The sequence below is a fragment of the Eutrigla gurnardus genome (assembly GCF_963514095.1).
Source record: "Eutrigla gurnardus genome assembly, chromosome: 17".
In the NCBI taxonomy this organism is placed as follows: Eukaryota; Metazoa; Chordata; class Actinopteri; order Perciformes; family Triglidae; genus Eutrigla; species Eutrigla gurnardus.
In genome coordinates this window covers 952,337-974,385 of record NC_139928.1, presented here as the reverse complement: position 1 = coordinate 974,385, position 22,049 = coordinate 952,337, and the positions used below count along the sequence as shown (strand labels likewise).

The 22,049-nt window shown below is 44.6% G+C and overlaps 1 protein-coding gene across 2 annotated transcripts in view; it reads left to right on the top strand.

Moving 5' to 3' along the window:
- LOC311027561 (uncharacterized protein) overlaps nucleotides 1–22,049 on the top strand; it is a 59,536-nt gene that overhangs the window by 29,696 nt on the left and 7,791 nt on the right. Inside the window, exon 6 of one of the 2 annotated variants that reach the window (XM_084031621.1) lies at nucleotides 6,508–6,555. The exons of the other annotated variant lie outside the window; for it this stretch is intronic. Within the exon in view, the coding sequence (XP_083887747.1) occupies nucleotides 6,508–6,555 (48 nt within the window). The remainder of the gene's footprint in view (nucleotides 1–6,507; nucleotides 6,556–22,049) is intronic. 2 annotated transcript variants of the gene reach the window in all.

Genomic DNA, 22,049 nt, shown 5'->3' with positions numbered 1-22,049 from the left:
TGGGTCTGGTGGGTTAAACTGGAGAGGAGTCTTCTCTCTAAATTGTTAACCTGCTTTGCGCTGGGGAATCCCGGCCTGTTATACAAGATTGGAGTCAATAAAGTTGTCATCGTCTCCGGAGTCTACTAGTGCTGGTAGGGGAATGGTGGCATTAGGGAGGAGTAGAGAGGCTCAAATTAACATATTCGACTGAAGGACAGGAGGGACAGATTGAGTGTGGCACATCAGAACTCCTCCAGTAACTGGTGAGAGTAATCTTTGGGCGTGTAGCAACAATCTGGCTGTCTAGCCAACCACTCTGGTGTTCAGGGAATGGAGGTTCGCCACTACTTCACAGAGAACATTGTCATGGTGACTGACAAGATTCACCTGGGCGGCTAAGGCTTGGTGGAACTGATCTGGTTCTGCTGGGTCCATGTGGCCAGGTTTTAAATTGGATCCAGAAGCAGACACAGAGGCAGCTGGTTAAGATTTGACAGTTCAATAAAAAGGGGAAGAGGGATGGACAGGTGATGGGACAGTGAAGAATGAAGTCCAGTGAATGGGGTGTGAGTTGGATGTGCAACATGGTGACAGCTGAATGGTGGAGCGGAACCGAAAAAACACAGGAAAGAAAATACTAGGAATTTGGCCGAGTCGTTACTAACACTGAGTCAGGTAGAATAATATGGCGCCATCCAGCTAATAATACATCCATGAGATAATGGTTTTCATAACCCTTGAACCTGACAATATACTTTGACAAATTAACTTACTTTTTCATATGATATAGACACCAGGAATCAAATTAAAAGGTCCTTGACATGGTACGACCATTCTTTATTGGTAAAAACAGAAAAATAATTACTCAAAGATGGAGTAGGTGATTCTATTCAGAAGCACTTTCTGTAACATACCGATAGCAATGAAGGAATTAAACAAAGACATTAAAATGAAAATAAATCTTCATCTGTGGCAGTGGCAGGCCTGTAAAAAGCCAGTCTTTATGGGGAAAATGATAATATAGTCTGCCTGTCTGTTAACCTGCCTACTTCCTGCTTGCCAAGTTCGCACTCTGCTGATACTGCATTCATTGGGGCACATGAAACGTCCCATACACGAAGCCAGTATCTCCAGCCAGCAAGCAAGTTGCGGAAGCAAAAATCGAAAGAAGAGTTTCAGACTGCGGAGAAAGTGCCTACAACAGCAATCGGTCGCCAAAGAAAGACAGCATTTGAGACGGCTATGAAGAGTCAACAACCGTGTGTGAAGAGAAGGGGCTCAAAAGTGATGCCATGAAGGCCTATTTCTTCTGGACAGGTAATTTATCTGCTTTGTTTTGGGTGAAACTTTGTATCCAACGTAACTTGCAGATAGCTTATGTATGTATTAGCCAACGCCAAGTTACAAGTTACTACTAGACACTATGTAACTCATTCATCTCATTTATCTTGTCTTTGAATGGATGGTTTACGGATGCAGTGATGTAGCTTACTTGTTTTTGTGGTTATGACAGAGACTCATACAGTTCCACACCGATGAAATATGGACTGATGAGACCCAACCCATCCTGCTGTTTTTACCATTTTCACATTGCCTCCCTCTGACTGGTGAGTACAACTTGATTCGATAATAGCTCAGACCTGTTTTCTTATCCTCTCGTTCTTGTATAGCTTGTTTGTTTGCTTACATGAGGGTGTTCCTTCAGATACAAAAAAGCATTCATCAACTGCTCCTGCTCCACTATGCTTCCAGTACTGGTGCTAAGGTGCTAAGGTGCCTACCAATAGAGCTCCTATGAGAAGAATGTTTTTGAATGTATTGTTTGCATTGCAGATGATGATCTGACTGTGTCGGCTGGCTTAAGTTCGATATGGGAAATACTGTCTATAACTCCTGCCCACAATGCACCAACCAACCCTCTAAAGTAATGACTTTAGAGGTGGAACCCAGGGGCGATTCTAGGAACAGAGCTTTAGGGGTTTTGAGCACCCAATGATCCCCCAAAAAATCATTTTTTTTAACAACCAATTTCACAATTTAATATTATTTTGGACTATCATTCCCACATTTACAATAATTTACAAATTAAATTGTATTAAAAGTGTTAAGCCAAACCTTCTGACCAGGCTTGTACACTGGAGCAGGAGCCGGTAAGCCAACCTCTGATTCTGTTCATGAGTGCGCAGGAGGGCCGCTCTGGATTCCTTCTTTCAGCAGTCTCTGCAGCTCAGAGTAGTTTGGCAAGGGCCACAAAATGCACAGCCTTTGAAAAACGGTCCACAATAGTAAGTATGATGTCTTTACCTTCAGATGGGGGTAAGTCCAGAGCTATGTGAGACCATGGGCGGCTGGGCACTGGGAGAGGATGCAGGGGACGAGCTGGAGGGTGATGAGTAGCCTTGCCACGGCGGCAGATGGTACAGGCCCTCACATACTCACGTGTGTCAGCCGCAATGGATGGCCACCAGAAATGGCGTTGAATCAGGAGCAGGGTGCGGAAGACTCCAGGCTGACCTGGAGAACCTGAGGACGGACAGGGACAGGCACAATCAGATGACCCTGGGGACCACCACCAGGATCTGGGTTACCCTGAAGAGAGATGGTATCAGAAACAAAGGGTCTTTTAGTGTCTGAGTTAACTGTTAACTGTCTGGAGAGAGGGTCAGGTTTAATGTTCTTGCTACCGTGTCTGGTCTATAGGGGAGGTTGAAGTTAAAGCGACCAAAAAAGAGGGCCCAAGTGCTTGGTGCGCAGTTTAACCGTTTAACTGTCTGAATGTATGCCAGGTTTTTGTGATCTGTCTATACCGTAGATGGTATATCTGCTCCCTCCAGCCAGTGGCACCACTCTTCCAGGGCTGGTGCCGACGTCCTAGTTCCTCTCCGCAGGTGACAGCTTCTTCTAGAAGGTAAGGCACAGGGGTGAAGCTTGTCGTCTCCTTTGGCTCTTTGCGACAGGATGGCTCCCACACCAAGATCCGAGGTGTCTACTTCAACAATGAATTGGCGAGAAATGAGAGCTAATAAATCTCCATTAAGGGTGTTTAATTTGAGTGGAGGGTCAATGAGTTCAGTGGCTATCTGACAGTGTTTAACAAATTTACATTCAAGTAGGTTGGAGTCGGAACCTGAATCGATCTCGTTAAGGAAAGTACTGGCATTAATGTTCATGCGTCTTCGTGGCAAACAGGGTAATACTGCACTACTCACCAGAACCGTGTCTGTGACTATTGAGGCCTCGGGTTTAACCGTAGAGGGCATGCTGCTAGTTGATGTCCAGGTTCTCCACAATAGATACACAAGCCTTCTTTAAATCTTTTTTTTCACTCTGTGGGGGTTAGTCAATTCGGTCCGTGGAGGTGGAATAGAGGAGCTGATGTTGGAGGTCTTGGTCTCAGGAACCTGGTAGGAACATCCAGTTGCAGCAGCGGTACCAGAGAAACCAGTTTGGGAGCACTGCAATCTCTCCCTACATCTTTCTCTCAACCTGTTGTCAACCTTGATGGCTAATGCTATTAGCTCCTGCTCTTTAGTCTCAGCTCTCCCTACTATGCTGTCTTTAATGGCCTCATTTAACCCCTACATGAAAATGCTCTGAAGAGCCCTATCATCCCACCCCAGTTCAGCCAGTAACGTATGGAATTCAATAGAAGAGAAAGAGTTTGCAGCGCTAAGGGAACCCTGTCGAAATCTAACCAGGCGATTGCTAGCGTCACTACTGGCTACGGGGTGGTCAAATACTGTTGACATATCTGCTGAAAATTCTTCAATGACAGCATTAGCTGTATGTGGGCTGTGCCAGAAAGCATTACCCCACGACCTAGTTCTGCCAGTTAATAAACCCAACACATTTTGGCTCTGTCATTTAAGTAAGTCAAAGGTTGCAATTCAAATACCAGAGAACATTGGAATTAAGAATGACGGATAGAATGACCTATAGTCACCTAAATTACCCTCATAGCGTTCGGGTGCAGGGACAAAAGGTTCACAATGAAGGGAAATTGCCCACTTGTACTGCTGGAGGTGGGTTGAGAACCGGAGCTGGAGGAGGGGAAATCTGCAGCTGTCTCTCCAACCGAGCAAGTCCGGTAGTCAGGTCCGACAAGGATTCCACGATCCCACGAAGAGTATGGTCATGCTGTCCAAGCAGAACCCCCTGTTGGGTCACAGCACGGCCAAGGTTCGTGGCCTGCAGATCTGGTCCTGTGTCTGCTGGGTTCATGTTTGGGCCAGATCGTTCTGTTATGGTAACAACAGAGACCGAACCCAAACACAAGACACAGAACTCAGTAAAGCAGTTTTACAAATAATATTTATTTGTGACACGGTGAATAAATGTGCAGGGGGGGAAGGGTGCTCATATATCCAGTAATCCCAAGTGGTTTGGTGAAGGTGGCAAGAGAATCAATCTTATTTTGGCGTCCCCACGTGTAATGGCTACAGAACTACTTTTTATGATCTACAATAGTTCTTTTAACAAAGTCATGGCTCAGCCATATGAAAGTGTGGCTTTGTCCACCAACACAAATGCACTAACAAATCACTAAAACAATAATATTTGGCTCCCACGGTAGGTGAAAACTGTTATAAACGTTTGTCACTGCATAAAATCAAATCAGTCTTTGACAGTCATGTTGATTTGTAATTGTGATATTCTTTCTAAAGGACAACCGCTGCCTAAGGATAAGAAGACTTCTAGGAAACCCCTGTGCAGATGCTGCAGCCTCATAAAATGACTAAGATCCAAGCACACCGGAGCTTGCAGCTCACGCAGCTGCAACAATAACCTGATGAACAAACATGTTAAATCATCATTTATCAGCAGCTGCAGTATAAAACTAAACATACAGTCAACTCTGGCTGCTCGAGCTTAGGGACACTTAAGGTCGGCTGACCTTTAAGGTGGACCAACACTATTCTTCTGTAAGTGACGAGCTGCTCCTCTGAGTCTCTTAGCTTTTTTATCTTTAATATTTCTTTTAACTGTGTAACTGTAAATTTTCCAGGTATATTTACGATTGGTATATTGTCATGATTTATCTACAGCTACAATCTGATTATATTTTTAATCGTTTGACAGCCCATATATAGAAATAAAAATAGTTTTTTTTATTATTTTGTGGTTTCGAAAAATAAACAGGTGACACATGACACATTTGTTTCTCATTATTTTTGCAGCTAATAGAGAGAGTTGTAATAATCTATTTAAAATGATCATTTATGCTGTGAGTATAAGGAAAATGCCTTCAAAATTTTATAGACTTTTATTCAAACAATGTAAAATAAGTTATGCAGAGCATACATAGTATATAAAACAAACCATTTGTATTGCACAATATACTGCTCACTTAGCTCTACTTGGGATGAAACCTTTATATTGTCCATATGTAGTAAGTCTAACAGAAAACTTGGGGTTTGTGTGTCAACCAGGTCCAACAGCTGATGTGACTACTCCAAGTTCAGTCCTTGAATTCTGGCCTGTAAAGTAACAGACTTGATTATATATTCCTATCATCCTCAAAGAGGCATTTGATCCTCTGTACATGCCAGTTAGACCAGTACACAGAGAGCCCACTGACCATCATATCCTCAGACTAAGACAAAGACATGTAGGTATTGGTGTACATACATGCTCATCGGCAACCCTATGAGCTTGTAGATTCTCAACTATCTGTATATGATCTTGTCTCTCCGTGTCTGCCTGACCTCCCCGTCCTCTTCCCCCTCCTCTTCCCCAGACACTGCTGGTTGCCCTCACTCTCTACCTCAACTTGGTCGTCTTTGAACGGATGTTGTTGGCTTTTGAGCATACTCGATATCTGATCCAAAAAAGCTCTCATTGTGGAAGCTCTGATATGCAAACAACACAATATGAGTCCTATCTAAATTCGTCTTTGTGTCACAGGTAGTAACAGAAAGCTAGGAAGGTACTGCAGCTGTTTCATGAAATGCACTGAATTTTAAAACTAAAAACTAACTCTGGCTGTGTAGTATTGCTCACCTCGTTGATGTTTTAGCTTTGCCTGACATCTACAGTTAGCACAGCCAGCTGTTGCTAACTAGCCCCCAATAAGTTGCTGCATCAGAACTCCATTTTCAATAACATTTCCTAATACTAACATGCTAACATGGGCCTAGTAACAATAGCCATGTTTGTTGTTTACGTTTATTATGATAATGTTAGGTGTTTTCTTACTTGTGAATGAGCCGTCACAAGTCAGCTTGTGCTCCTCTTCCCAACGCTCTCGTGTTCGTCCTCCTCAGTAGTCAGGCAGCGCATTCACGTGTTCTGGGGGCGTGGCTTTGGACAGAGGTCTGAAGGAAGGGGGTGAGGTTTCTTTGGTTGCACGATGTGTTCGATGAAGTCTATGTATTTTTTTCTCAAATTACCTACTCTGCCTTAAAATTTAGTGACAATTACAATATTACTTGCTATTGTTTTGCAATAGTTCCCTGCAGTAATTTATTCTCTTGTATGACCGAAAAAGCAGACTCCATGTTTCTTTGTCTTTACTGTCCACTGCAGCAACATTGTTTCAGGAAATGCACCGGGGTGATCGAGCAAAAGTGTAAAGTAAGTGATTGATAACTGTTATAAATAATACTTTGGTCAGAGGTTATGTTGTCTTGTCTTGTAGAGTACAGAAATGTCCTCAGGTAATATACAACATGTCCCGAGTCTTTCACCAACCAGATCTCATTCCCAACCCGTCAAATACAGAGATTCGGCGAGAACTCCGTGGCTCCAATGTAAACCCTCCCGCAGCATTAGTGGACGGTGAAAGCATGTGATGTAGGATAAAGACCACCACACTCTGCTTAGAGGAGGTGGATGGGTCAAATAAGTGACACGAGTCATTTGTCACTCACTAGTGATGCGTGTAGTGTATGTTAGTAACTAGGTAGTCGTGTCACTCATTTCTAACCGGTCATGTGAGGCATTTGTCACTCTATAGTCACATGTGTCATTGTCACATGTCGTCACATGACTTGTGTTGGGACCTCACCATTAGGACTAAACAATGCAGCCTAAAAAAGCCCTCACATGCGGTCAGGACAAAGGAACAAAGGAGATAAAAAACTACAACTGACATTTTGGCTTCACCTCGCACCTAAGTGCGAAGTGCAACGTCACACAACTGGTGCCCTATTGGCTGACAACCACAGGTACCCCAGGGGGTCCCTGGGAGCAGCCGTGAGCTATATAAACCGGCGCCATCTTAAGAACAGCTCTTCCATCGCAACACCACGTTGCAACAGGAGGTGAACGTTACGTCTGCAGCATTTTCCTTTGTCCTAGGCCGCAGTCTTTCCCCCAAACTCGCTGGACAAGCAACAGACTGCTTTCCCTCTCTTTTTCTCTACTCGCTTTATTTTTCTTTTTGTTTATCATTTTGGATCCTGAGGAGACCGCCGCGACCGCGCGACTCCCCCTGTTCATCCGCCGAAGGAAGAAAAACACTTTCTTTGTCCCAGCTGCCAGCAGAACGGAACTAGAACTACAACCCGTTTTTGTCTGAAATCAGCTGACTAAATCGCAGAGCCCGCGATTTTATTGTTGCCTGCAGAAGGGAGAAATACTAACTGTTTTCTTCAACTAATTTGATCCGGCGCCGAACGAGCGCTCGCGAACCACCGTCTGTCGCCAGTGTCAAGAAACGCCATCACCGCACGGAAACCTGACATCGACACATCTCACATCGACAAAAGTAAGAGGCTATTTGTCTGGGCAGAAGCAGAGATTCGATAGTGTAGGACATGCTTGTAATTCTTGTTAATGTGTTTTAAGTTTTGATCACGGACCGCCGAGTCCGTTGTTTATGTGCTGTTGTATTTGAATGCTGATTGTGTACCCACGCCGCTGGGTTGATTTCTGTAACGGTGTTTTTGACTAACCTCAGCCATATTCGCGAGCTCAGTAAGCGTCTACTATCAGTTAAAAGACCACGGTCCCACTGTTTGAACGCCAGTTCATTCACGAGCTGATGATAGTGACACGCCTCCTGAGCCTTAGAATATTGCGCGCGCATTCTCCCCCTCTCTTTGTTTGTGTCCCGCTAACACACACACGCACACATACATCGCCCCCCACACGTGTCCTACGCCAGCTGTTTCCGTATCCGGATGCTAAGGACATAGCTCCATCTGGTGGCTGCAACCGGCCATCTCTCCTTCTCCCTCTCCCTCTCTCGCTACTCTATCTGACGTCAGTGGCTCCGCCCCTGAACGCTGTGAGGGATAGCTCCATCTGGTGGCCGCGCCCGGCCATATCTCTCTCTCTCTCTCTCTCTCTCTCTACACACACGCACTCACGCACACGCACGCACACACACACACACACACACACACACACACTCCACGTGTGTCTCTTCCTTTGTTTAGCTTAGCTTTGTGTGTTAGGTAGTTCGGTAATAAGGCTTTGTTAATTGCAGTGTTATTGATTGTGATCATTAATAACTGATTTTAATAAATCTTATTATATTATAACTAGCGGTCTCTTGTGCTTGTTGTGTATATGTCACTAGATAACAGCAGGTTGTGAAGGCTAGTGCTTGAATTTCACGCCTTTTTAATTGTTCGATTGTTTTATACTTCTATGCCAATAATCACGATGATTGGCATGTGAGTGTAAAACCTTTTATATTGAGACTGAATACAGTTTTAGGTTATCTTTTCCCTGATCCCAGGGTGGTGCCCCGTTTATTCATGATTATATCATAATAATATATTAAATATAATTATTAATATCGACAATCATATTGACATTAATAATTAGCTGTTGATAACCAAATCTGCTCCTGCTACAGCCGCGATTAATTGTCGCCCCGTGTGAGGCCTTCTTAAACCAGCTTTATCCAGAGATTTATGCACAATAACCTGAGAATTATAGTAATAATAACAATAATAGGAATTGTTATTATTAATATCATTGTTTAGAAATTGATGTTCAAGGATCGATTTGCGTGCTCCCCGTTACTATTTTCCAGGCAAGTACAGTTGAGGGTTGCAAATGCATGTTGTGATAAGCCATTTATTGTGTAACAACAATACTAACAACTACGCAGGGTTATGAATACTAAGACGCGTTATAACACTGTTATTACTCACCAGAGGTGCTAGAGACACCTCATTGACAGTCCACAGGCTGTAAAAGAGTACTAACATTTCCATTGTAAGTCACAGGTGGACGCAGCTCACCTGTGCACCCACATCAGCATAACAACAAATACATTATTTAATTATTTTTTTTGCGATTAACACCAAACAAGTGAAGCCACCAGATTCTCCCTTTACTAGAAGTAGAGCAGAGGATTGAGCCACAGAGTGTACCAACTCTGTGAACGTTGAAATTGTACGTTGCTGTTTCCACCACGGGTTCTAGCTCGAGTCAAAATTTCAAAATAATTCCCTAACTGTTCCTGCCGTGCATTTAAGTTAGCGTGCCTTTGGAAAAGAATTAAGTAAGCAGCCTACAGTAAGTCTGAGTTGCTGTATAGAATCATTAGAGGGTGAAGCTGACCTCTCTAAAAGAGAACCGCCAGTTACCTTATCAGGTGATTTGCATAACCCCCCTTTTCTCTCCAGACACAATGGAGACCCCCTGCAATCAGTTCATCTCATCTGTGGCACAGAGCCTTCAGACAGGCTACTCTGAGTTTTTGCAGAAACTAAACCTCAGTGAGTGCCAAGAGGAGATCGACTTGTTACTGAACAGCAGATCTGATGTAGTAACATCATCCAAGGGTCCATTGTTAAAATGCTTGCTACTGACTTTCTACAAACAAATCTGTCTCTTGGTTCAGAGTAAATCTGCCCTAGAGGAAAAAGTGGTAACATTAGAGGAGCAAAGTGCCTGTCGCCTCCACCAGGTTCAAACGGCAAACACAAGAGCCATGCGTTTTTTAGATGTCCTGCACACCGCAGAGTCTGAGTTTTTGTCCTACAATAACGAGTGGTCGAAGTCTAAACCAGAATGTCCTCCCTCAGCAGACTCGTCCAGTCAGTGTGATTCAGGCTTCTCCAACTCCCACTCTTTTTGTAGTGAAAATACAACTCACCCGCCATGCAGAAGATGGGAACAGTTACCAGCGGACACAAAGTCCTTAAGACAAGCTCCACTGAGAGACAGCGGTAACCGCTACGCAGCTTCCCATTGCTCTGACACAGATAGCGAAGAAACCAGCAGCGGAACTTACACAAGTTCTCCTCCAAAATCTTCCTATCTTTGGAACAAACCGGTAATTTGCGACGCGCCTCCTCAACCTAGCTTAGTCTCGCCTTCACCAGGAAGGACGCCACAGCGCTTCCGCTTTGTTGAGAGCATGGCTAAAGATATTCAACATTTTGATCCCGACAACTCGAACCATAATATTCACAAATATTTGAGAGAGTTAGACAGCCACCTGATTGACCTACCCCATGCCTCCTCACGGGAGAAGCTCAGACTAGTCTGGAAGACCACAACCAGAGATGTCCGCAGTTTCATAGAAACACTTGCACCCAGAATCCAGGACCGATACCCCAAACTTTGTGCAGCACTCCGGAAGGAGTATAGCCGGTACTGGGATCCCGCCTCCGCTACGCTCGGTGCCCTCGCCGTTGTACACGAGGAGCAGGAATCACCCAAGGAGTACTATAGGCGCTTCAGAGCCGCCTATGTCCCAGGACTGGAGGAAGAGCCTGCCTTCCAGTCTCTCTTCTTGCATAACCTGCACGAAAGTGTGCGGGGGGATGTCGCCATGCACTGCAGGACACATCGACTCTCCATGCAAGAGATTTGTAATTACGCACAGATGGCTTGGGAAACCTACTTAGCGCGCAAACTTAAAAGAAAGCCTGCTAACTTTGATACATCTGCGTCCAAAACATCCGCCGCCTTAAAGCAGAGCCCTCATGACAGCGCGAAAGGGGGTGAGCGGCCAGCACGCCCCGGGAATCAGACAACACCAAGGAACGAGAATAAGTCCAAAACATCTGCCGCCTTAAAGCATAGCCCTCATAACAACGCGAAAGGGGGTGAGCGGCCAGCACGCCCCTGGAATCAGACAAACTCCCAAACTAACGAAGATAGGGATCTGTGCAACTCGATCGAAAAGCTGATAAAAGCGATAGAGCCACAGCCTGACGCATCCCAACCATCACTAAGCTCCCCACAGAAGCCTGGCAAGAGACGGCGTGGGGACACTGAGCATCACCGACATGTCCACCAACTGCGTCGAGACAGGCATTCACACAGAAGCAGTAGGAAGCCCTACTCTGAAATTCTGGCCCAGTCACGTGAACCAGCAGTGTACAAACATGACAACTCAGATAATGACAGCGCCTCTGACATTTCCTCTGTTTCTGGCTACATGGAGCGTTACAGCCCTGAGCCACAACATAGTAAATATGGCTAACTCAAATCTTCTCCAGGAGTAAACCCAGCGACCACTAACCCCTTCTCCTTTTCCTCGCTTTCCTTTTCCTCCTTCGTTCTGTTTTCATAGTAGGGGTGTTTCCTGTTTGAAACTACCTGAATGTAATGACAATGTTGATGTTTGTGTAAATTGTGTCTTAGTAGATGTTTGATATAGGTTAGATGGTTAGAAATCTCTGCCCAGAATCTGCCTCAATCTCTGCCCAGACTTTGCCTCAATCTCTGCCCAGACTTTGCCTCAACCTCTGCTCAGACAATGCCTCCATCAAAGTTATGGACTTTAACCTGATTGAACTGTTTAACCTCTTTTCCATGGAATATACAGACTGTTTGGACTCCCACGTGTTTCAAGGAATACATGGGCTGTTCGGCCCTTATGTTGCTCCGAAGGTTGCGTCCCACACCTCAACCTTCAGACCAAAAGGGGGAATGTTGGGACCTCACCATTAGGACTACACAAGCCCTCACATGCAGTCAGGACAAAGGAACAAAGGAGATAAAAAACTACAACTGACATTTTTGCTTCACCTTGCACCTAGGTGCGAAGTGCAACGTCACACAACTGGTGCCCTATTGGCTGACAACCACAGGTACCCCAGGGGGTCCCGGAGAGCAGCCGTGAGCTATATAAACCGGCGCCATCTTAAGAACAGCTCTTCCATCGCAACACCACGTTGCAACAGGAGGCGACCCCTCCACCGCAGCACACCGCTGCAACAGGAGGCCAACGCTCTCTCCACCGTAACACACGTTACAATAGGAGGGGAACGTTACGTCTGCAGCATTTTCCTTTGTCCTAGGCCGCAGTCTTTCCCCCAAACTCGCTGGACAAGCAACAGACTGCTTTCCCTCTCTTTTTCTCTACTCGCTTTATTTTTCTTTTTGTTTATCATTTTGGATCCTGAGGAGACCGCCGCGACCGCGCGACTCCCCGTTCTCCCTCTCTCTCTCTCGCTACTCTATCTGACGTCAGTGGCTCCGCCCCTGAACGCTGTGAGGGATAGCTCCATCTGGTGGCCGCGCCCGGCCATATCTCTCTCTCTCTCTCTCTCTCTCTCTCTCTCTACACACACGCACACACGCACACACACACACACGCACACACACACACTCCACGTGTGTCTCTTCCTTTGTTTAGCTTAGCTTCGTGTGTTAGGTAGTTAGGTAATAAGGCTATGTTAATTGCAGTGTTATTGATTGTGATCATTATTACTGATTTTAATAAATCTTATTATATTATAACTAGCTGTCTCTTGTGCTTGTTGTGTATATGTCACTGGATAACAGCAGGTTGTGAAGGCTAGTGCTTGAATTTCACGCCTTTTTAATTGTTCGATTGTTTCATACTTCTATGCCAATGATCACGATGATTGGCATGTGAGTGTAAAACCTTTTATATTCAGACTGAATACAGTTTTAGGTTATCTTTTCCCTGATCCCAGGGTGGTGCCCCGTTTATTCATGATTATATCATAATAATATATTAAATATAATTATTAATATCGACAATGATATTGATATTAATAATGAGCTGTTGATAACCAAATCTGCTCCTGCTACATCCCCAACACTTGTTTGCCTTTAGGTAGTGATCTGAGTTGTTTGCCTCTAGGTATTTATTTGAGTCATTTGCTTCTAGGTAATGACCTGAGTCGTTTTTCTCGAGGTAGTGATCTGAGTCGTTTGCCTCTAGGTATTGAGGTGGTGATCTGAGTTGTTTGCCTCTAGGTAGTGACCTGAGTCGTTTTCCTCGGGGTAGTGATCTGAGTCGTTTTCCTCGAGGTAGTGACCTGAGTCGTTTTACTCGAGGTAGTGATCTGAGTCGTTTGCCTCTAGGTATTGAGGTGGTGATCTGAGTTGTTTGCCTCTAGGTAGTGATGTGAGTTGTTTTCCTCTAGGTAGTGACCTGAGTCGTTTTCCTCGAGGTAGCGATCTGAGTCTTTTGCCTCTAGGTAGTGATCTGAGTTGTTTGCCTCTAGGTAGTGACCTGAGTCATCACTCATTATTGACATGTATCACGGGGCTTTGTTGGGACCCAAAAGCAGTACAGAAAAACTCCACAGGTTAAATACAGAGCTGATTGGGGAGAGATGGGCTGATTAGGGGGCTTGGCTGGCTGTAACTCAGGAATGATGTGACTCGTTTGTAACTCAGTAATCATGTGACTCGTTTGTAACTCAGGAATGATGTGAGTAATTTGTCACTTGCTAGTGATGTGTTGTTAGTACAACTCTCAGTACCAACGAGAGTGGCTAGTGTCACTTACTACTGACGTGAGTTGTTTGTCAATATGCAGTGATGTGAGTTGCTTGTCATCTGCTAATGAGGCCCCATCCACATGGAAACGTTTTTTGTGTGTAAACGGACAAGTCTTGTGCGTTTCGGCCTGCCGTCCATACGGATCCGGCGTTTTCGCTGCCTGAAAACGCACTTTTTTGAAACCAGCTCTCAGGGTGAAAAAGAAAAAAACGGCACCCCTCCGTTTCGTGTTCGTTTTCATGTAGACGACAAAAACGAATACGATGACGTCATCGGCCTGCCCCTGGACCCTCGAGACTGACTTCTTGCCCCTTGGCGTCTCGTAACAAAAACAACAATAATGGCGGCCTACGTGCTAGTAGCAGATATTCTGCTCGTCTGTACTACGGCGTATTAGGGCCACTGTATGGAAAAAAAACGGAGCCGAGAGAGGGGGGCAATATTCCGGGAGAAAAGTCGCAGATTTGCTACTTTATTCAATTCAATTCAATTTTATTTATAGTGTCAAATCACAACAGAAGTCATCTCAGGACACATTGAGCAGGACTAAAATACACTCAAAATTTCAAGAGTCAACACAATTTCAAAGTCCCAACAACACCCAGGGCAAGCGTTACAGCGACAGTGGCGAGAAAAAACTGCCTTAATAGGCTTTTAGGCAGAAATCTCGTGCAGCTCAGGCCCTTGGGTTCCAACTGCATTTGGTGTTGGTAGTATGGTAGTAGTAGCATTAACAGTAGTGGTGGTATTAACAGAAGCAATAGTATCAACAGTAGTAGTCCATGGCAGCAGGCACAGCCACGCAGAGATGGATCCATCCCAACCATGTCGCCGTAGACCAAAAAGCAGGAGTAGTTGAGCAGTCACACAGCGGGCAGGTGGAGCTACAATGTGGTGTTTCCAGCGTCAGGCCAGTTAGCAGTCTGCATCAGTCAGGACCTCAGTGGACTCTGCTGGACCAGAAAGCATGGCCAGACTCCCGGGAGTGATCCCGGGAGTAGTCAAGTTAGTGACAGTAGAGATGCAGATTTTAGTCAATTACTTTAATTAAAAATACTGGCGGTAAGAGGCAAACAAGACCACAACATCGGTGCAGTCCGGATCAGGTTCCACCACGGTCCAGGGAGACCTGCTAGGCAAGAGAGCACAGGGACTCAGACACAGAGAGAGAGAGAGAGGCTCAGTGTGTCACTATAATCCCCCAGCAGTCTAGGCCTATAGCAGCTTAACCAAGAGCTGGCTCAGGGCAAACCTGAGAGGAGCTTGATGGCTGAAAGCTCTGGCCCCTGTTCTAATTTTGGAGACTTTAGGAACTACAAGTAACCCTTTATTCTGAGAGCGTAGTGCTCTAGGAGGACAGTAGGGTTTAATGAGCTCTTTAAGATATGATGGTGCTTGTCCATTAAGAGCCTTGTAAGTGAGGAGAAGGATTTTAAATTCTATTCTGGATTTTACTGGGAGCCAGTCAGAGAAGCATCTTTTTGAGACAGCATTGGCCTAATTTTAGTAATGTTACGCAGGTGAAAGTAGGCTGTCCTCGTGGTTTGTTTAATATGCGAGTCAAAGGACAGGTCCTGATCAAAGATAACTCCAAGGTTTCTTACAGTAGCATTTGAGGCGATGGCAATGCCTTCAATAGTCGCTATATCTTTAGACAGCGAGCTTCGGAGGAGTTTAGGCCCAAGTACAATAACTTCCGTTTTATCTGAGTTTAACATCAGGAAATTGCAGGTCATCCAGGATTTTATGTCATCAACACATGCCTGGAGTTTAACTAGCTGATTGGTTTCTTCAGGCTTGATCGATAGATATAACTGAGTATCATCAGCATAACAATGGAAGTTTATAGAGTGTCCTCGAATAATGTTGCCTAAAGGAAGCATATATAAGTTGAAAAGAATTGGTCCGAGCACAGAACCTTGAGGAACACCGTATTTAACTTCAGTGTGCCTGGAGGATTTTTCATTGACATGCACAAACTGAGATCGATTGGATAAATAGGACTTAAACCAGCTTAATGTGGTTCCTTTGATGCCAATTAATTTTTCCAGTCTACATATTAGAATCTCATGGTTAATGGTGTCAAATGCAGCACTAAGATCTAGCAGAACAAGTACAGAAACCAGTCCTTTGTCAGAAGCAATAAGAAGGTCATTTGTAATTTTCACCAGAGCTGTCTCTGTACTATGATGTACTCTAAATCCTGACTGGAAGTCCTCAAGTAGACTGTTATTGTTGAGAAAGTCACACAGCTGATTGGCGACTACTTTCTCAAGGATCTTAGAGAGAAAAGGAAGATTTGATATTGGTCTGTAGTTTGCTAAAACCCCTGGATCTAGAGAAGGCTTCTTAAGAAGAGGTTTAATTACAGCTACTTTAAATGACTGTGGCACATAGCCTGTTAATAAAGACACATTGATCATATCTAATAGCGACGCGCTAACTAAGGTTAAGACTTCTTTCAGTAGCCTGGTTGGTATCGGGTCTAGGAGACAGGTTGAAGGTTTAGAAGAAGAGATCATTGACGTTAGTTGGTTTAGGTTGATTGGAGAAAAGCAGTCTAAATATATATCAGGTCTTAATGCTAGTTCTAAAACTCCTGACTTTGAGGGTAACGCGGTTCCAATTGAAGGCAAGATGCAAGTAATTTTGTCGCGGATTGCTAGAATTTTATCATTAGAAAAGTTCATAAAGTCGTTACTCCTAAGATCTCTAGGAATGCATGGCTCAGTAGAGCTGTGAGTCTTTGTCAGCCTGGCTACAGTACTGAAAAGAAATCTAGGATTGTTTTTATTTTCCTCTATTAAAGATGAGTAGTAGGCTGCTCTGGCATTACGGAGAGCCTCCTTATACGTTTTAAGACAGTCCTGCCAAACTAGGCCTGTCCGCCTGGACTTTGCAAGTTTCGTGCACCGCGCAGGCTCGCGCAGGCACACCTCCCGTCTCGCCCACCCACGCAAGTGGGAAAGAGGGAGGAGAAGAAGGCGTGAGTGGGAGACGAGGAGGAGACGAGGCGTGGACTGGGATTAATACAGCCGATTCAGATCTTCACCAATCAAATGAGCTCCTCTCCTCACCTTTAATGCGTTAGGGGAGGTTCAGTGCAAGTTCCGTCACTTGACAACCCGATGACAGAAGCAGCGCTGCCGCTCCCACCACGCGCATCACGCGCTGTGCGTGCGTATCATAATAATAACAATGGCGATATTATAAAAAACAGGAGAGAGAGAGGGAGATGTTTTGGTCCGAGAGGCTGAGTTTCCGTTACGCGCCTTTGATCTGACGTCAGATGTGACGGGACAATCGATATAGATATAAATTCACGTGTTGATTCAATTAGTTGCATTAAATAGTGTTTGTTGTGATTATTTATAGCATTTAAATGTGCCTGGAACTGTGGAAACCTGCCTGTGAGGTCTCGGTGACGTGTGCGCACTGCGCACCGTCAGCCAAACTTCCACTCCGCCAGCTGTGATTCGCCTTGAATGAATGGACTTTATTTACGCCTTGCGCCGAGAGTAGACCAGGTTGGAGCTGGCGGGCTTTCGGCGAAGTCTCGGCAAGGCTTTTTGCCACGAAACTTCCGCTACGCCAAGCTGAATCTGTGACGCCTCCCCCTGCTGCGCCGCCACACCCATCTTGGCGCAGGCGATCCACCAAACTGCCAAACTGACCATGCGCAAGGCTGCGCGGGTCGAAACTTGCATCTTATGGGTGTTTATTGATCGGGTGATCGGGTGGCCGGGCGGAGTTAAGCCTTAGCTTTCACGTGTTGTCATAGTAACGGCAAAAATCCGGTCAGCTCTCTTCTTCTGCGTTTTTGGTGTATTTTTGTAGCAGAAACAGCACCGCATAAGGGCCTGGAATATGTACTACAGCACGCTGAGTCGTTTTCAGTGGATTCATGTGGACGCAGATTTTCTTGAAACGACGCCAAGGCAAAACGGAGAAAAAAAAGTGACATGACTCGTTCTTTACTCACTAGTGACATGAGTTGTTGGTAGTCACGTTAGTCATCTGTTATTGATAGCCATGTGACTCGTTTGTCACTCAGTAGTGACGTGATTAGTTTATCACCCTGATGCATGTCTGTTGTCATTCGGGAGTGACGTTAGGCATTTTTCACTAACTACTGACGCAAGTCGTAAGTCACTCAGAGGTTACATGAGTTGTTTGTCACTCTGTAGTGATGTGAGTTGTTAGCCATTTGCTTGTGACTTGATTCATATGTCACTCACTTCTGGCGTGAGTCGTTCATCACTCATAAGTAGGGTTGTGCGTCGTTTGGTTTTTAACAATTCTGATGTTGATACCGATTCTGCATTTCGTCAGGTTCTTAACGATTCTCCATTCCAGTTCTTTGAGGGGCAGAATCAAACAGGTCACTTATTTATTTAGAGAAACTTGTATTCAAAAGTAATAATACAAAAAAAATACACGGAATGTTGCACACAGTGGGTTTCTGTCATTAATGATGAATGATTTGATAATAAATCCATTCTTGAACCCCATCGCATTGACAACATTGCAAAACCAACTGATTAACAGTTTGTTTAGAGGGCTGCAGCTCATGCAGGTGTTGATGAGAGAGAAGTAGTTTGTGGTGCCTGGTCCAAACAAATTAACATAACGTAATATAAATATATAGAACTACAACCAACCCAGTCTGGACAACACACTTCAATTAGAAACAGTTCTTGTTTAGACAAATGATCATATCTGCCTTCTCAGGCAGTATGTGCAGTATGGTGTCTCCGGCAGTGGAGAGGAGAGACGGAGGAGGACGAGGCAAACGAACACGGTACACTCCTTCATTTGTACACCATGCAGGCAAAGATGTTTAGCATAGGCGTTACACTGTAAAATGAAGCCACACTTTTAAAGGCCACTTGCCGTGGTGACAGTCTATAATTCAACCCATTCCTGAGTGAAGTTTGTTTCATTGAACTGATCACCGGAATAAAAATAAAAATGATTCCTTTGGAGTCCAAATTTTACAGTCTCCATTTAGAACCGATTTTTGATGCCAAACACTACTCATTATCGATAGAAGTAATATATCCCAAGCTTGTCTCAGTTTGTCTCAAAACTACAATTTCAAACTTGATACCGATACCCAGGAAAACTCTATACCTTTTTTTCTACCACGGGGGGGGGGGGGGGGGATAATATTTTTAAATAAAGATTAGAACAATACAAACAACATCAATAACAACACTTAAAAAGTTGTCTGACGATGTGCGAAAACAAAACACATAATATAACTGTAGGGTATATACTGTATGACAAATATTTCCAGATTTTCTGTTTTATTGTGTTGTATAGCTCTGGGCTCAGAAAATGATTCCATAAAGATTAAACAAACCTTGGATTCAGTTGGTGATTAAGTTGTTGTTAGCCAGGTTTCTCCACAGTGTAAACAGGGATCTGGTCCATGTTAATGTATTCAGCTACATTCTAGTTTATTTTCTGTGTTTCTGTTGACGTGGCACCATATTAACGTTGGTGATCAACTCGAGTTGGTAGAGCTGGTCGACTTTCCTCAGCTTCAATCTGGCCGACAATGTTTCATCAATCATGTCTGAAATCACCACTATTGCTGCTGTACATGTTGTGGATGTCCCAGATACACCAGCTAATGAAAGGGCTGCCTGTCTGATTTCATAACATAACCCAGAAGTGCGTTATGAATTCAGTTGGAGTGCTACATTTAATAGCACATTTCAGTTCCATAACTTTCAATTAAATTTTATTTAAAGTGTCATATCACAACAGAAGTTTTCTCAGGGCACTTTACACATCCAGAAACTAGAACACACTAAGGATTTTCATGTTGATTCATTTTCAACGTCCCAACATCACCAGGGGTCCGTTTCACAAAGCAAGTTTAGTGAAAACCTTGAGTTAGTTAACCCTGAGATGAGGGAAACTCTGTTTTTTCGGTTTCACAAAGCCAGTTCAGCATAAATCTGAGTCAGTTACCCGGGTAACATACTCCGTGAACCTAACCTGCTCGCTAGCAGGTTTGCTTCAACAAACCGTGAGTTTCTCCCTACATGTCTCCGTCTTTTTCCGGAATCTGAACCAACTCTGAAAAAATGTGCCCGTTGTATCGGAGCTCCATTGACGATGGCTTTATAGAGTCGGCAGGCACGCGCGTAACTCAGAGTTTACATACTCAGAGTTGACTGAACTAATTCAAAACCGCTGTTCTGAAACCGAAAACTCAGAGTTGCCTATCTCAGAGTTGGTCAACTCAGAGTTCAGGGTTAGGTTCAGAGTTTGTTGAACCTGCTTTGTGAAACGGGCCCCAGGAGCAAGAGTTAGACTGCCACCTAGTGGAGAGAAAAAGCTGCTTTAACAGACTCTTAAGCAGCAAATTTGAATCAGACCAGGAGAATCCTAGAGTACCGCTGCTTCGATGGGTTCATTCATGTTGTGTAAAACTGGTGTTTTGAATGATGAAATAAGATCTGAAATAATAAATAATAAAATAACGACATATAATGAGGCAGCAGTTGACCAGCAATACTCCCTTTCCCCTGGTAAAATGACTCTCTAAATTACTTTCTAATAGAGTCTGGGGGGTTTGAAGAGCGCAATTTAACAGCTGTTAAACCAAAACCAAAAGGCGGAGCTATCGTCTAATCATTTTTTATCAAAACAAACTGCCTCAACACATCCATCCATCCATTGTCTACCTCTCAGGGTCGCAGGGGGAGGGGGGGCTGGAGCCGATCCCAGCTGTCATTGGGCGAAGGCGGGGTACACCCTGGACAGGAAACCAGTCTATCACAGGCTGACATGTAGAGACAAACAACCATTCACGCTCACATTCACACCTACGGGCAATTTAGAGTCATCAATGAACCTATCCCCATCCTGCATGTCTTTGGACTGTGGGAGGAAGCCGGAGAACCCGGAGAGAACCCAGGCTCACACGGGGAGAACATGCAAACTCCACACAGACTGTGAGGCAACAGTGCTACCCATTACACCACCGTGCAGCCCGCCTCAACACATAACGCAGCTAATTAAACATTTTAAAACATTATTTGCCCCACATCTTAGTGTTTCCCGTTACACAGACCTATCAGGCCAATTCATTGACATGTTTCCCCAAGTTAAACGCAGTGACATCCATAAGCTCGGGTTACAAAGTTAACACTGCATTATAACGCTGTCGCCTTTTCTGTGTTCATATGCAAATATGAGAGTGTAAAAGATGTGGCCAGGGATTTCATCCTCATTAGCAGTCTCTCTCTGTCAGGTGTTTTTTCCTCTGGACTTTCTTCTATTCCGTGCATGGTTCTCCTTTTGAGGGCCTCATGACAAAATAACCGGCATTCCCCGCTGTTTCGGCACGGTGCATGACATTTTAATCTGATTGATCTATTTTTGATGCGGTGCATTTGATTGTTGTCTGGTCGCCGGTGATGTGAGTCGTCACTTATAGAGACTATGTGGGCTCAGAGGTAGAGCGAGTCGTTCTCCAATTGGGAGATCAGTGGTTCTTACCTGTTCTCCTCCTGTCCATGGTATCTATAGCACGGTACTGATGTGTACTGTACTGTGATGTGTCACTTTGATATGTCATTCAGTCATTTGTAACTCGGTAGTGATGTGAGTCGTTACTCGGTAGTGATGTGAGTCGAGTCGTTTGTCACTCGGTAGTGATGTGAGTCGAGTCGTTTGTCACTCAGGCCCCATCCACACGTACCAAAACAATCTTTTTTTTCTCCGTTTTTGTCGAAAAATCTGCGTCCACACGAATCCACTCTAAGTCAAGTCAAGTCAAGTTCTAGTTCATATTTCAGGCCCTTATGTGGCACTGTTTCTGCTACAAAAATACACCAAAAAACGGAGCATTGGTAAGTAAACACATTGCTCCACCGGATGTTTGCCGTTGCTATGGCAACGAGTGAAAGCTATGGCTACGATCCACCCGATCAATAAACACCCATAAGATGACAATTTGGCCCATATAAATAAAACCAACAATAAGCATCAACAGCCGTCACCCTAAGGACCTTAATGAGGCGTTGTCACACGTGATGGATTAATTAGAAAAATAAAAGCGTTCCGTGCTCCGTTTTTTTCATACAGTGGCCCGAATACGCTGTCGTACAGAGGAGCAGAATATCTGCTGTGGCACGTTCACGAGCACGTAGGCCGTCGTTGTTGTTGTAGAGGGTCGAGGGGCGGGGCGGGGCGGGGCGGGGCGATGACATCAGCGTATGCGTTTTTGCCGTCTACACGAAAACGGAGACGAAACTGAGAGGCAGCGTTTTTTTCTTTTTCACCCTGGGACCTGCTTTCAAAAAAGCCGGATCCGTGTGGACGGTCGGCCGAAACTTCATTGGGCTAACAAGACTTGTGCATTTCCACACAAA